Consider the following 16,072-nt stretch of genomic DNA (forward strand, 5'->3'; position numbering starts at 1 on the left):
TATTGAAGATAAAAAAAACTATTGTAAAGTCTCAAAATATGCTATTGTGTTTGATTTTGTGATCTTATGCATAAGGGTGATATATAAAAGACATGAAAACCAGGGCTATACTATGTTTTGACTTCAGCAATAGGCTTTTCACCATCCCTGAACTTTCAAATCATGAAAGGCATTCTTCAGTGTTAGAAAACAGAAGTCTTAGAGGACATTGCATCTGATGGATGGGATAACACAATTTGGTGCAATTTTATGACTTTGGCCCCATGCTGTTTGTCTTGCATTGTTATGCAAGAGAAAGGAACTTTCAATTTAGCTTTATGATAACTTGCTGCATGTGAATTTTAAATTTCTTCAGGGTAAGGATAACTGATAGGTTGTGTAATCAGAGGTCAGCTTTCCTCTGTTGTGATATGTTTCTTAGAATTCAAATGAACAATGTACACTGGCATTTATGTAGATATTTTTCAGCGTTTTGCAAATATTCTCCATTGTTAGAAACTGTCACAGCTGTTCATAATGAGTCAAACTCTATGTAGTCTAATTTCAGTTTTGAAAGGTGGCTACTCCAGTGTCCATATAAATTTGCTGAAACTTGTGATCTGGAATAAGAAAGTTCAGTAATGCTGCAGACCAATTTTCACCTCTTTCAAATAAGGAAAATAAAAATGGGACAAAATTCATTTTCTGCTACTTGTGTCTTGAAAAGTGACACACATGTGCACAACCTGCAAGATATATTCTTAAATAAACATGAGTTGCAAATAAGTAGAAAACTGGACCAACAAAACAATTTGCAAATTTGAAATACCTGGTATCTAAAGTTAATTTGTTTCATTTAAAATAAATAACAACTTACAAATTCTATTAGTTTTCACACAGGAAAGAAGAAGAGTGATGGCTCTCATGTTCCAGTGTCTTCTACCTCAAATCAATTCAAGTTATGTTGGCAAAGCAAGCAATAACACTAGGAATACTTTTCCCTTCCACTCACTACTTCTTGTAGATTAATAAAGATGAAGCAGCAGCAAAAACACTGAATTCTACATAAAACTGCTGAAGCAAATTTAAGAAAACTGCTGATCAACATTTTATTTAGATTAGTATTTGGTGCATTACATAAATATTGTACAATTAATGGAGAAGAAAAAATTTTAGGACTGATGTAGAACAGAATGAGGCAAAGTAAGTATCTTTTGATGTATGTGATTTTTATTATTTGTGCCAGCTCATATAACAAAAGCTATGTTAATTATGGTGTATGTCTGTAATTGAAGTTTAGTGCTACATTAAAGTGCATCAGTAGTCTTTCAGTGTTGCCTAAATGAATAGCTTTCAAGACTGAAGAAAGGGAAATTTTCATTTGTTTTCACAAATCTGTTTTCTGTCAAGGCCTTACTAATTTTCTTGATAATTTTATTTCTAAACTACCAAACCTTTACATCAGCATATCTAGTTTCTTTTTGCATGAAAAGGCACTTTTATTTTCTTTTTAATTGCCCAAAATGGCAGTAAATCCTTCAGAATGATTGTTGCTAAATTTCCAAGAACAAAACATTACATGAAGCCACATGTTTTACTTTACAAAAAGATAAATGCATTCATGATAAACATAATGGAAAGCACAAATAAAAGGATGAAATATTTGAATATTTTTCAAATGGAGTGGCGGTCCTACTGAGTTCTGATCTGCTATCACATGCTGACTTTGTAAGTATAACTTCTGGCAGTATTTAATCCTTGTCTGACTGGAAGTTTATTCTTGTAGTTCTTTTTGGCTGCTAAGCTACTAGATGTTTTTGAGTGAATATTTTTAAGTGTGATGGCCAATAGTTTCCTCATAACCAATGCTGTTATTTCTTGCTGCATGCAAGAAATAGTAGTGTCAGTAATTACTGCAAGTCTACAATACTGTGGAAAACTTGCATGCTAATTTCTTAAATTAATATGTCTGGAATGAATCTGAATATAATAAAACACTTAGGAAGCTTATACACATGAAACTTAATTTTATCTCTGCTCCACCATACTGATAAACAGGAATAAAGTGTTACAATGTCAAAATTTCATATCATATGTTGCTTTGCAGAATTTTTACTGCATACTTAACAGCAAGATTTTCAATGTTCTTTACGAACCATAAAAAAAAACTGATCCTTCATGAATAGCATTACTGGCAGTTAAAAGAATACTTCAAGTCTTTCAAGGAGAGGAAATGTTACTTCATAACAGTCTAGTCCTCTGTGTTTTTGTTAATAGCCACTTACGAATTCTAAGTAAAATTTGCGAGGCTGCATAACTTATTTAATTTACCTACCTAATTACATACTTAAATATGTTACAGGAGACAGACAGACAAACACACACACAATTGAAAAACTTAAAACCCACGTATATGACATGATCCCAATTCCAACAGCGATATGTTGGCAACTATTAGAGCCCAAACAATTTGTTCTCATTAGAGAATACATCCTTTATCACTGAACAATTCACATCAGTTTTCTCTGCCTGGAAAGGATGTGGAGATATAAACCTTTCCAAGGTTCTCCAAGTATGCACTGCATACTATGATAATGATAAAACAGTAAAAAGTATCTGTTTTTTTTTTCTCCACATGATTCCTTAAATAGCCAGTATGAGGAGAAAAATTCAAATTAAAAACATTTCATACAACAGGAAATGAATTCTTATCATGAGAATTAAATATCAGCTTAAAGAACTGTGCCACATGTCATTCATTGGCAAACAAGTCTGCAAGGAATTCGTTATAAAATCTCTCTCTTTATATGTGAATATTAAAACTACTTGCAGAGGCAATTCTCTATTCTAAGTAGCATATGAATCTGAAATTTCATATACTGCTTCAAACGTTACCTGGAATGAGAAAAAAATTATTTCAGTTCAAGCCATAGGCTAGGTGAGTCCTAAACAATTGCATAAAGTTGACAGATTCACTGTCTGAAATACTGTACACCAAAGAATAAGCTAGATGCAATGTATGGTCACAGATGTTTCACACTGTGGAAGAACCAATCTAATTTGGTAGTCCATGCACCTCCATAAGCTTCAAAAAATTGATTTTGAAAATATTCTAGTGCCTCTTCTTCTGTCTTTTCCACTTGAAGAGTTTTTCTTAGGTAACCAATATCATCAATGGACTGAAGTTCAGGAATGCCTGTTGAGAGCATCATAGTGAAGAGAGTAATCAGCAAATTAGCATGCCGACGTAGCATTAAATATGCTTTTCCACAGAATTCTTGAAACCTATCAAAATACATCTTTATTAAATTAAAACTGAAGATGTTATTCTACTACAACAGCAAATTACTAGAACAAAAATCTTGAATTTTCTGAATATAGTTGATATCAAAATGAATACTGATTCCTTGAACACCTTTTGTGATTAGTTTAGAATACTGTTTTTAAAGATACAAAAATTCTAATACATACACATATGTCCTTTAAAGGTACTAAGCTCTCATAGTACCCATATATAAAAAGGGAAATAAAACTGAATGTGAGAATTACAGAGGTATTTCCCTACTGAGTGTTCCTGGCAAGATCTATGCAAGTATACTTGAGAAACGGTTGAGAAGAATTGTAGAAGAAAAAATTGGTGAAGAACAAGCTGGATTCAGGCCAAATAGAGGCTGTCAGGATCAGATCTTCACTTTACGACAAATAGTCGAGAAAGCATGGGAATATAACAAAGATCTGTATTTAAGTTTTGTCGATTTGGAAAAGGCATATGACAAGGTGCCAAGAGAGAAGCTATTCAATACGCTGCAGTTATATGGTGTCAATGGGGCATTATATCAAGCAATACTTAGTCTTTATTTGAGTTGTGAGTCAGCAGTTAGAATTGAAGGAAGTACAGGAAGATGGTTTAATGTTAAATCTGGTGTGAGACAAGGATGTACATTATCCCCTCTGTTATTCATTATCTATATGGATCACATTATGAAGGAATGTGGTATTAAACCTGATATCAAAATTGGAGATGTTAATGTCAGCTCTTTGCTTTATGCGGATGATGTTATACTTCTAAATAAATCCGCTACAAGTCTGCAAGATTCTCTGACTAAATTGAATAGCTGTTGTAATAGATATGGTATGAAGGTCAGCAATAAAAAGACAAAGACAATGAAAATAGGCAGAATCATTGAAAATGTCAACTGTGTTGTGAATGGAGAACCTGTGGAACAAGTAAAACATTTCAGCTACTTAGGCACAATTTTTACTGAATATGGTAAACTAAATATAGAAATAGACAACAGAATTAGCAAAGCTGGTATTGTGGGAAGTCAATTGAATAAATTCATATGGAATAAGAAAGAAATTAGTCGGAACACTAAATTAACTGTATACAAGACTGTGTTCAAACCAATTTTAACTTATGGATCTGAGAGCTGGGTCAGAAGTAAAACACTTGACCAAAGACTAGAGACCGCAGATATGAGAGTCCTGAGAAAGATTAGAGGCGTGAACAGATTGCATCAATGGCAATATCATATTGAAAATGAGGATATTAGGAAAGAACTTGACATTGTCAGCATCCAGGAATGCGTTAGCAGAGCTAATCTCAGATGGTATGGTCACTTAAATAGAATGGGAGAGGAAAGATTAGCAAAACAAGTGTTCTCTGCCAGGTTGGCAGGAAAACGACCCAGAGGAAGACCAAGATATAGGTGGATTGATACGGTACAAAGTGCCTTAGACGATAGAAATATAAGATCTGATAATGTTGGAGTCTTGACAAGTAACAGACTGATTTGGAGGAAAATTGTAGATAGGAAGTTAGTAATGATGTAATTTTTTCATGTAGTACTGTCATATCCTGTACACCCCTTGAGGGTACATGGCAGGAATTTGATGATGATGATGATGATGATGTCCTTTAAAAACATATGACTTGAAAGTTGAGAGATAAGAAAAAAAAAATATATATATATATATATGTATAACAAACATGAGCAATATGAGTATAATTCAGAGACTGGAACTGTCAAGACATGCATGTTATATTATTCTATTATATAGTGAAACCTGTGAGTATTCATAACTAAAAATTCACACATATACCACAGTATTAAATTTTAATAATATGTAGACATTTCATCCTAAGTATCTTAAGATATCATCAGTACAGTTATTACAAACAATACTAGGAATGACATTCAAAGGAACAGGTTAGTGCACATGCTAGATAGAGGGACCCCTAATGTAAGCATGTGCACTAACTGTTCCTTTGAATGTAACTACTAGTATTGTTTGTAATAACCGTACTGATGATGTCTTAAGATGAAATATCTACATATTATGGGTATTATTTCTGGGAAAATTCCACTCTCAACCCCAATTTTGTCACTTAAATCCCTCCTCTTCCCCAAAAAAATAATTTCCATCCTCAGATCCTTCCCCACTCCTTAAAAAAAATGCTTTCTACCCACCCTTAATAATAATATTATACATATATTAAAAACCCAGTATTTTTCATATAATTCCCTCACATCCCCCAAAAAACCCCTTCCTGTAACAGCTTAACAGCATATGAAGGCACATCGCCAGAAAACAACATCCAAAAAAACAGGTATGTCCAAATTTTCTCCTATTTTTATTCTTCATATGTTAGTTTTATAACACTTCAGTAATGCACTAGAATTTTGGGTAAAGAGCCAATGATATTGTAAAAAAAAGGGATACTTTTTAAAAAAATTTTTTTTTTTTAGTTATGCATGCTATGTCTGAATGTAGTATGCAATTTATACAACTATTCAAAATACAAGTTGCCGAAATTATGCTTTGGCACAAATCTAAATGTCAACATTAAGTTTGTATGAAGCCAGAATTTTCACAGCTTGTGGAATGGAAGAAACATACAGATATTGCCAGCAAAGGTTGGTCAACTGGTAGAGCCTCTGCTACTCATGGCTCATGCAAAAAGTTAAGCAGGTTTGAATGTGGTTAGTAGTTGGAAGGGATCAAGTGTTCGATGCTGTTGGCACACACTCTCCCTTGATGAGTCTTTGGACTCCCTGTAAGTGTCACATAATAATAATAATATCTGCTTTTGTAAAGCATTAATGAAGTGAACCATTAATTTATTTTATATTTTCATGGTACCTTCAGGACCACAGATGGGCCAGTTTACTAAAAGACTAGCTCACATAAATCAATTTAAAACAACTGAATTTGTGCACATCATGTCCAAACTCATCATCTTTTTATATGTATTTATGAGTAAATGAGGTCTAACATACAAAGATATATTCAGTCACTGAAATTCTTTCTGGATAATTGTATCAATTTATTGGTATAGTGATTATTTCACTTTGTTGTAAATCTGGATTTGAGGCATGCTGTTAAGTTGACATCTCTATTCTGTTCCAACAATGCTTATCTTTTTCATTTCCATGGGTTGGCCTGTTTACTTTAGATTATGAATTTTTACATGAACATCAAAAGATAAACATTCATTTGGGAAGTATCTAGGAGTTTATAAAATACTGTACAAAGTAGAGCATTTTTGTATATAGTGATATTTCTGAGTGACATGGAACACAATAAAATAACTTAGATTGGACTAGGTATGTGTGTGTCTCAAGACCTGTGAGATCAAGAAACAACACTGAACAGGAACCAAGGGCTGAAATTATGTAATTTGCTGAAATATATCAATTATACAACGGAACAGATTTCTTCTTCATTGATTGACACAATCACTAAATATATTTAAATATGTGCAGTTAATAAAGAAGCCATTCATTAAATTATTAAACACATTTCTTTACACATAGATTATATGGCTCCTTTAGCATGAGAAGTCTCCAAATGCTGAGCAGCAGTTCCCACTAGCCACTGGATACTGTGTAAAAAAAATCTGAAGTCCTCCACTTCTGTAGAGGAATTTATTTTATTAAGTCATAAAGATATGAACAGAGCTCGACAAATATGCTTACCAACTTGTCTGTGGCAAGTAGATTTTGCCAGCTGCTGATCCGACAAAACAGAATATTTTTTTATTTAATAAAAAATAAATTTGTAAACAAAATCTTTTAACTTTATAAAACATAGATGCAGCACCACCGAGCAGTTTATGGAACTCATATGACTTATTGGGTCATATTAAAAAACTGGGGACCTCGGGTGAATATTTTTAACATGGCAAGCAGAATTTTGCATAATTTGGTGAAGCATTATGTAACAAGTATTAACCTTAACTGGAATGAATACCTTCAGTTATATAAACTTCAGGAATGACTTGTATTTGTCAGCATGTTTGGGGCTCAGTGGATAGCATCCCCACTCTTGTATCAATAAGTTGGGGATTCAATTCTCACTATAGTATGAATGTCTGTAAATGTAGTTGGAGGTAAATAAACTTCACTGCCTGGTGTGAGACCACCATCACCCTGTTTACTGAAGAGCTGATAAAAAAAAGTTCCATGTATTTCCTCAGAAAAATATTCTTTTCTTAGGTGTGTCAATCTGAAGACTAGTTGTTGGTAGCGGTATGCCATAGCATCATATCATGTGCTTTTCTTTTTATTTCTTCATAACTTTTAGCTCTGATCATTATTGTTAAGTTGTTTACATAGGTGATTCTTCGTCTGCTTCTTGGCTTCTTTCTTTCTACTATCCTCTCCATTACTTTTGTAAGCAGCCTGCCATGCCTTAGGTGGTGTCCAATTAGGCTTTTTTTTTCCCTCTCTCTCTCTCTCTCTCTTATTGATGTCATTCAGTACTAAGTGTTCTTTCTGAACCATGTTTAGAACTTCTTCATTAGTCTTACTTTCTATTCAACTAATTCTCATCTTTCCTCTCCAGCACCAAAGTTCAAATGCCTCCAAGAAGAAATATACATGTTCAAATTAATAAACACCTCTATCTATTATTTACATAAACTTTATATGCTTGATCTAATATGCATTGAAATGTTTATCTTTAATGTTTATGAAAGAACAGTTATGTTGACTAAGTTATTGTTATTATCAACAGACCTCTATGGAGTCAAGAGACTCATCACAGAGGTCCCACTCTCACGTGCACAGCTCATTATACCGTGACTTAAATGCATTCACTGTTTCTATGCTCACCTCACTCTCACCCATGTTGAAAGTTTATTTTTCACTTGGTTAGAGTATAATAAGTTTAGTTTAATCCTTTATCCAAGTGTGAGCAAACAAAGTTTGCGCCTGAAAGTATCTTCAGGACTGGGGTAAGGTGGTACAACACCTTATTTCACTCTCACCCAATGCATTCCAATCACCCACTACTCTCCATGCAAACAATTTACTCCTCATCCCCCTTGCTCAAACACATCTTATACAGATTCGAGGGATGGCCTCTTGTTCTCCCCGTCTCCAGATATTCCATGAAAAATCTCATTCATGTTAATCTGGTAATTATCCCTTACCAACTTATACATCGTGATCATGTCTTCCCTCTACCCACCAGGCTCTGTAATTTGCATTCTCTCAATCTGCCCTCATATTCCACATTCCAGAGACCAGAAACCAACTTAATCAATTGTCTCTGAACCCTCTCTAACAAATCATCTTTCTGAAAGCCAGATGACAAATCTATGCACAGTCGTATGTAGCCTGATCAAAGTCCTGTACATGGAATCAAAACATCCTTATTTCTGCACATCAGTGTTTTCTGCATCATTCCCATAATTTGCTGCGTTGTCCTCACAATTTTAGCAAAATGCCCATGAAATTTCAAGCCCCTATTCACGATCACCACCATATCTTTCATCTTCTCCACCTCCTCTAAAATATTCCCACCAATCCTATACTCTGCATTCCATCTTTGCTTCCCAATTTTAAAACTTTACACTTGCTACCTTAAACTGACATCCCACCCCCACATGCCTATTCAGACAGTCTATTTAGGTCCTCTTGTAAACATCTTCTCCACTTCTCATAACTCTTTCCAACTTTGCATCATCTGTAAACAACTGTATATCACCATTTGAGCCCTTTTGAATGTCATTTACATACAAATTAAACAACAATGGCCCCAAAACAGATGATCCCTGGGGCACCACTAGTGACTTCCTCTTCTGGGATATCACCCCCCCCCCATACACAACCTGCTGATACCATCAGGCACCCATCTCCAATCCAGTGCAGTAATCTACCATCCAATCCCATCTGTTCCAATTTAACTACAAGTTTGTCATGTGGCACTCAATTGAAAGCCCTTGAAAAATCTAAATATGCTATTGTATATGCATTCCCCTTGTCCAATGTATTCGTCACCTTGTTATAATAAGTAAGAAGATTGCTAAAACACAATCTTCCTTTAGCAAACCCATGCTATCCATTAAAGAGAATTCTGCTGGTGTCAATTCATTTCTGAATCCTTGTCCTCACCAGTTTCTCCAACACCTTGACCACAACTCCAGACAAGCTGAGTGGCCTATAATTCAAAGCCTTAGTCTTATAATCTCCTTCATGAAGCAGAACAATTTTGCTATCTTTCCATGCATTTAGAACTTGGGCTAATATAAGACTCGTGTTAGAAATGTAAGTTAAAGCTGTTAACTGCCTGGAATATTCCCTCAAGACACAAAGTGATATACCATCAAGTCCCATGGCCTTGTTGACACCAAGTTTACTCAATTCCTCATATACCTTCTGCTCACTCACTATCACTGTTTGCCCCTCCCCAATTCCCACTGCTCTCAAGTTCTGCATTATGTTACAATTACAGGATGGAATACTATAATGAACTGCTCATTAAATACTTCTACTATATCCTCTTCAGTGTTAATCATTCTCCCATTATCACTGACCAACATCACCTTCCCATAATCATTCTTCCTTCTACTGGTCGCATATTGAAAACCCTCTAAGGTTTCTTTCAGTCATTTGCTAACTGCTGCTCATATCGCACTTTAGGTACCCCTCACCAAGTGAGTCACCTTCCTCGCATGCTTTTTGTACTCCTCATGTAACTAATTAACTCCACTCATCTGGTGCTGCCTCCACAATGCTTTTTTCTTCTAGATTGCATGCTCCACCTCTTCAGTAATACAATCCTTGTCCTCACTAGTTTCCTACCTATTATTTAATCTCTTGACCTGTGGAATACACTCAGTCATTGCCTATGCCAGATACTTCCGGAGTAGAGGCCAAGCATCACTAATTTCCTTCTCATCCAATTCTTCATTCCACGATATCACTACATGATGCCTCCTGAGTTTGTCATAATCACCTGCCTTATAGTTGCACATATAACCCTTTCTCATAAAAGTCCTGATATGGTTGGCCACCACCACTTAAGTGATCATTTCATGGTCACTTTGATCAACTGGAGGAAGATATGACACTTCATTTGCAAGAATATTGTTGATAGCAATGTTTTCCCCCACTAGTTCCGGACAACAGTATATAGAGGATTTGAAATAGGAAGTGATCACCATCTAGTTTTCAGCAGGATAAAATTGAATATCATATTGAAGAGTGGGTAAGAAAGTTTTAAAGGGAATCAAAGTTGAGCAGCTTTCAGAGGTGAACTGTAGACCAATATACACATATTATTGAAGAAAAAAATGAAAGAGAATGAAAAAAAAAAAAGAACCAAATCTTGGAGATTCACTGGCAAACCCTGAAGAAAACATTGACTGATCCAACCAGACAGGTTGTCAGCAAGGATAAAAATATCAGTACTCCATGATGGACTGAAGAAGTTAAAGAGCAGGCAAGGAAAAGAAGAAAGTATATTAAAAGTTCCTGGCAAGTAAGCCAGCTGGTGATCTTAGAGACTACAGAGAAAAATGGAAGAAAGCAAAGAACCGTGTAAAACTAACTAAACAAAAGTCATGGGAAGACTCTAGTAAGAACATAGAAAATAAGTATCAGGAAGATTATAAAATATTCTGGAGGGTATTGAAAAAGTTTACAAATGAAGGAAAGCATATTGTAAAATGAATCATAGATGATAAGTGATATGAAAACTGAAGATAAAGATATTCTAATCTCTCAATTACTTTGAGAGATTGATAAATGAAGCAAGCAGTGACAGCATGGTGGTAGAGAATACTCAACAGGAATGCAAATCAATACTTGAAGTAGATAAAGGCATAAACAACCTGAAATATGGAAAGGCAGCTGGAGTAGATGATATTTAACCAGAAGTGCTCAAATATGGAGGTATAAAAAAGTTATACAGTGGCCACACTGTACAATTCAGAAGGCCAAGTCAGAGGATCAAATTTTAGATGAATGGAATAGATCTTGCTTAGTGCCCATCTATAAAAAGGGAAATAAAACTGAATGTGGAATTATAGGTGAATTTTCCTATTGAGTGTTCCTGGTAAGATTTATGCAAGTATTGTATTAGCTGCTTGAGAAGCAGCTAAGAAAAATTTGTGGAAGAGAAGCTGGATTCAAGTCAAATAAAGGTTGTCAGAATGAAATTTTCACTTAAATAGTGCAGAAATCATGAGAATATAACAAGAGTCAGTATTTAATTTTTGTAGATCAGGAAAAGGTATATACCAAAGCATCAAGAGAAAAGCTGTTCAAAACATTACAGTTATATGGTGTAAATGGGACATTATATTAAGCAATACTTAGTTTATATTTGAGTTTTAAGTCAGAGTCGAAACTGAAGGAGGTATTGAAAGATGATTTGATGTTAAATCAAGTGTGAGACAAGGATGTATATTATCCCCTATTTTATTCATCATCTACAGGGATCACATTATGAAAAAAAGTGATGTTAAACCTGATGCCAAAATTGGAGATATTAATCTCAATCTCAGCTCTTTACTTTATACAGATGTTATACCCTCTAAATAAATCCAGCACAAGCCTGCAAGATTGCCTGACTAAATTGAATAACTATTGTAATAGATTTGGTATGAAAATCAGTGATAAAAATACTAAGACAATGGAAAAAGGCAGAAACTTTGAAATGCAACAAATCCAGAATATGCATTAAATTCATTAATTTAACAAATATGAACTTATTCCACTCATTATTTTGACTATGGTTAATTCTATTTGATCTTAGTGTGTGATGAACAGTTATTGATATTTTAATCAGAAATTCATAATCTAATAAGCATTTCATTATCCTTTAACAGAGTAGTATGGAATCTGGAATGTGATTCAAATTATGAGGATTTTTGATACTGCTGTTGGATGATACAAATGCACTTAATATGTTTTAAGCTTTCTTTATATAGATGTGATTGCTCAAACACATGCACAATATGACTGTTCAAGTTTTTAAGGAGAGTTAGAGTCAAGTTACTCATTTAATAATATTATTATTACAGGCTTAATAGATAACTACAATTATTTTATCCGACTTTCATCATATTGAGGTTACCAGTAAATAAGATAAAAAGTAATGTTTGTGCATAGCCTACAGAAGCTAAGCTTCGAGATGAAAACTATCAAACATTAGGACATACAAGGTGCTTCATCATCTGTCAAAGAAGCAGACGTAACTTCAATTTGAATATCCTATCACGTTATAACAGAATTTCTGATTTTTTTCTTGAAGTACCTTATTATTATTATTATACAGAAAAATGAAATAAACAGTTCTGTCAGATAGTCTTAGAGATTCTTTTCCATATTGCTAAACTGAATATACCTGATTAAAAACAACAATCATCATCATCATGACAAACAACATACTATCACTGTTTTAACCAACACAGGAAATTTTGATGTTAATGTTTATTTGCTTAGTATCCAGAAGATTATGCTTCTGGATACTAGGATAGAAGAAGGACTCACAGAGGAGATGGGCAGCCTTCTGAGGGGATGGTGCAGAACATCAGTAGAGTGGAAGTGACGGAGGCCATGAAGAGGATGAGGAATGGAAAATCGGTGGGCCCCAACAGAATTCCAGTGGAGGCATGGAAGGCACTGGGGGAAGAGGGAATTGACCTGCTGTGGGACCTGTTCATGAAAGTTTGCCAACAGGAAATTATACCCGAGGAATGGAGGGAGAGTACTCTTGTCCCCATCTACAAGGGTAAAGGGGATGCACAAGACTGTAAAAATTACAGAGGAATAAAGTTGATGTCCCATACAATGAAAATCCTAGAAAGGGTTCTTGATGGTAGATTGAGGAAGGAGGTGGAGATTGCAAAGGAACAATTTGGCTTCATGCCTGGTAGATCAACAACAGATGCTATCTTTGGGTTACAGCAGATGATGGAAAAGTATCGAGAGAAACAAAGGGAGATACATCTGGCATTTATTGATCTGGAGAAAGCATACGATAGAGTGCCAAGGCAAGAAGGAATGGTAAAAAATTGATTGACTTTGTAGTTTATAATAACCTAAAAATAATGAATTCCTTCTATAAACATAAAGACATACATAAATATACTTGGGCAGCAAGAGGATGGAAATCAATATTAGATTACTTCATATTAAATGAAAAGACATCAAAATTTTCACTAGATGTTAGAGTTCACAGAGGATATGAAATAAGCAGTGACCACTTCCTTGTTAAAATAAAATTAAGATTACCACCTAAATGGCTACAAGTAACAAGAACAGAAAGATAAATTGAAACATTTGTTTATAAAACTATACTATTGAATGACACAAATGTACAATGGCTATATGAACAAAGAATTAACCAGTATCTAGATAAAATAAAACAAAATGAAGAAATAGAAATAGAATGGCTTAATATAAAAACGATACTAAATGCAGCAGCAAATGAAAGCTTAGGAAAGACCAAAAAATTCAATAAAAGAAAAAACTGAAGATCTGGGATGATACAATCAAAGAAATAATCAAAAAGAAAAAAGAAGCCTATCACAAATGGTTAAGCAGTAAAAGATTAGAAGATGAAATAGAATATAAAAGAATAAGAGCCATAGCTAAAAGAGAAGTCAGAAAAAGACATAGAGAATCATGGAATAAATTTGTTTCTAATTTAGAACATGATTTATATAAAATAAGACCCAATGTATATAAGATTTTGAAACACCTAAATGCAGATACCAAAGAAAACATAAAATTAAACACTGAATTGAAATTAGAAGAATTTCTAAATTACTACACAGAACTGTGGACAGACAAATATTTTAAAAAAGACAAACAACTGGCAAACAATTAACAAAAATGAAAAGGAAATAACTGAAGAAGAATTAGAAATCAGCCTGAAAGAAACAAGAAAAGGAAAATCACCTGGAGAAGATAAGGTAGGTTCAGAACTATATAAATACGCAGGAACAAGATTCAAAAAAAGACTCTTATTATTTTTAAATAAAATTTACTCAACTGGTATCCCCCCAATAGAATGGAAAAAAGCAATTGTGATTCCTATCTTTAAGAAAGGTAATAGAGATGACCCTAAAAACTATAGAGGTATCAGTATACTAAATTCATGTTACAAAATATACAGCAGAATCTTAAATAACAAACTAATGAAATATTCCGAAAACTTTATTCTAGAGGTACAAAATGGATTTAGAAAAGGACGATCATGTATAGACCCAGCCTTCTGCCTAAAATTAATAATAGAGAAAAGAAGAGAATATAATTTAGAAACACATATTGCATTTATTGACTTTGAAAAAGCATTTGACAAAGTTAAAAGAAACATATTATTTAACATATTAAAAGAAAGACAAATACCAAATAATATCCTAAAAGCTGTCACAAGTATATATGAAAATAATCAAATACAAATAAGATTAAATCATGAGCTATCATATACAATAGAGATAAACCAAGGGGTCCGACAGGGATGTCCCCTCTCAGCAACTCTTTTTAATATCTACTTAAATGAAATAATAATAAAATGAAGTAAAAATTTACATCAAGGAATTAAACTTTCACCTACAGTTAACTTAAACAATTACAAATTCTGAAGATAACTTACAGAAAGCTATTTTAAATCTAAATGAGATATCCAAAGATTATGGTATGATAATATCAACGGAAAAATCAAAAACTATGGCCTTTAAAGGACAAGATCCAGCAAGAACTAAAATAGTATTAGAAAACAAGATCTTAGAACAGGTGAATTCATTTAACTACCTAGGATGTATGATCACTTATGAAAATGAAAAAGATATAAACATAAAAATTGCAAAATATTTAAAAATAACAGGAGTAATTAATGCTATATTTAAACCAAACCTAGATCAAAAACAAAGCAGGCTAAAAGTATACAATACATTAGCCCTACCGGTCTTAATGTATGGAAGCGAAATCTGGACAATAAAACAAAAAGACAAACAAAGATTAACAACAGCAGAAATGAAGTTTATGAGAAAAACTGCGAAGTATACCCTATTTGATCACAAAAGAAACGAAGATATTATGAAAGAATTAAACCAAGAACCAGTAATTGAAAAAAATTAAAAAATATAAACATAGATGGATGGAACACGTTCAAAGAATGAAAACAGAAAGATTACCAAAACAAGCCTTAAAGTACAAGCCATTAGGAAAAAGAAAACCAGGACGTCCTCTTAAACGATTCATTCTAAGGCCGGAACAGGCCATACTAGGCCTAAATCCTTGATACGTATGATGATGATGAGAAAGCATACGATAGAGTGCCAAGGCAAGAAGTCTGGAGGTGTCTGAAGGAGAAGAAGGTGCCGGAGAAATATGTCAGGTTGTTGCGGGAAATGTACAGAAATGTGAAGACAAGTGTTCAGACCTGTCTGGGACAGACAAAGTTTTCAAGTAACAGTTGGCTTGCATCAAGGGTCAGCATTAAGTCCGTTTCTGTTTAATATTGTGATGGAGGTGGTAACAGAGGAGGTGAGAGAAGATGCGCCTTGGACAATGTTGTATGCAGATGACATCTTGCTCTGTACAGATTCAAGAGAAGAAGTGGGAATTAAACTGGAAAGATGGAGAAAAGTACTGGAAGAGAGAGGTATGAGACTGAGCAGAAGTAAGACAGAGTATATGTGTTGCACAGTGGGCGGCGGACAGGAGACAGATCTGGAGCTGGAAGGAAATGTCATCAGGAAGGTGAGAGACTTTAGATACTTAGGTTCAACAGCGGAAGAAGATGGAGGAGCTGAGAAGGAAGTGGGATGCAGGATACAAGCGGGTTGGAG

General features: G+C 34.2%; 1 protein-coding gene across 1 annotated transcript in view; it reads right to left on the reverse strand.

Moving 5' to 3' along the window:
- Positions 1 to 1,113: 1,113 nt before the first annotated feature.
- Positions 1,114 to 16,072, reverse strand: part of LOC150110489 (phosphatidylinositol 4,5-bisphosphate 3-kinase catalytic subunit alpha isoform-like) — a 329,148-nt gene continuing 314,189 nt past the window's right edge. The window contains exon 19 of the mRNA XM_090394138.1: positions 1,114 to 3,264. Within this exon, the coding sequence (XP_090250264.1) occupies positions 3,003 to 3,264 (262 nt within the window). The 3' untranslated portion in view covers positions 1,114 to 3,002. The remainder of the gene's footprint in view (positions 3,265 to 16,072) is intronic.

This window comes from Typopeltis vanoorti, chromosome 1 (assembly GCF_054136105.1).
Source record: "Typopeltis vanoorti isolate ZY-2024b chromosome 1, IOZ_Tvanoo_1.0, whole genome shotgun sequence".
Classification (NCBI taxonomy): Eukaryota; Metazoa; Arthropoda; class Arachnida; order Uropygi; family Thelyphonidae; genus Typopeltis; species Typopeltis vanoorti.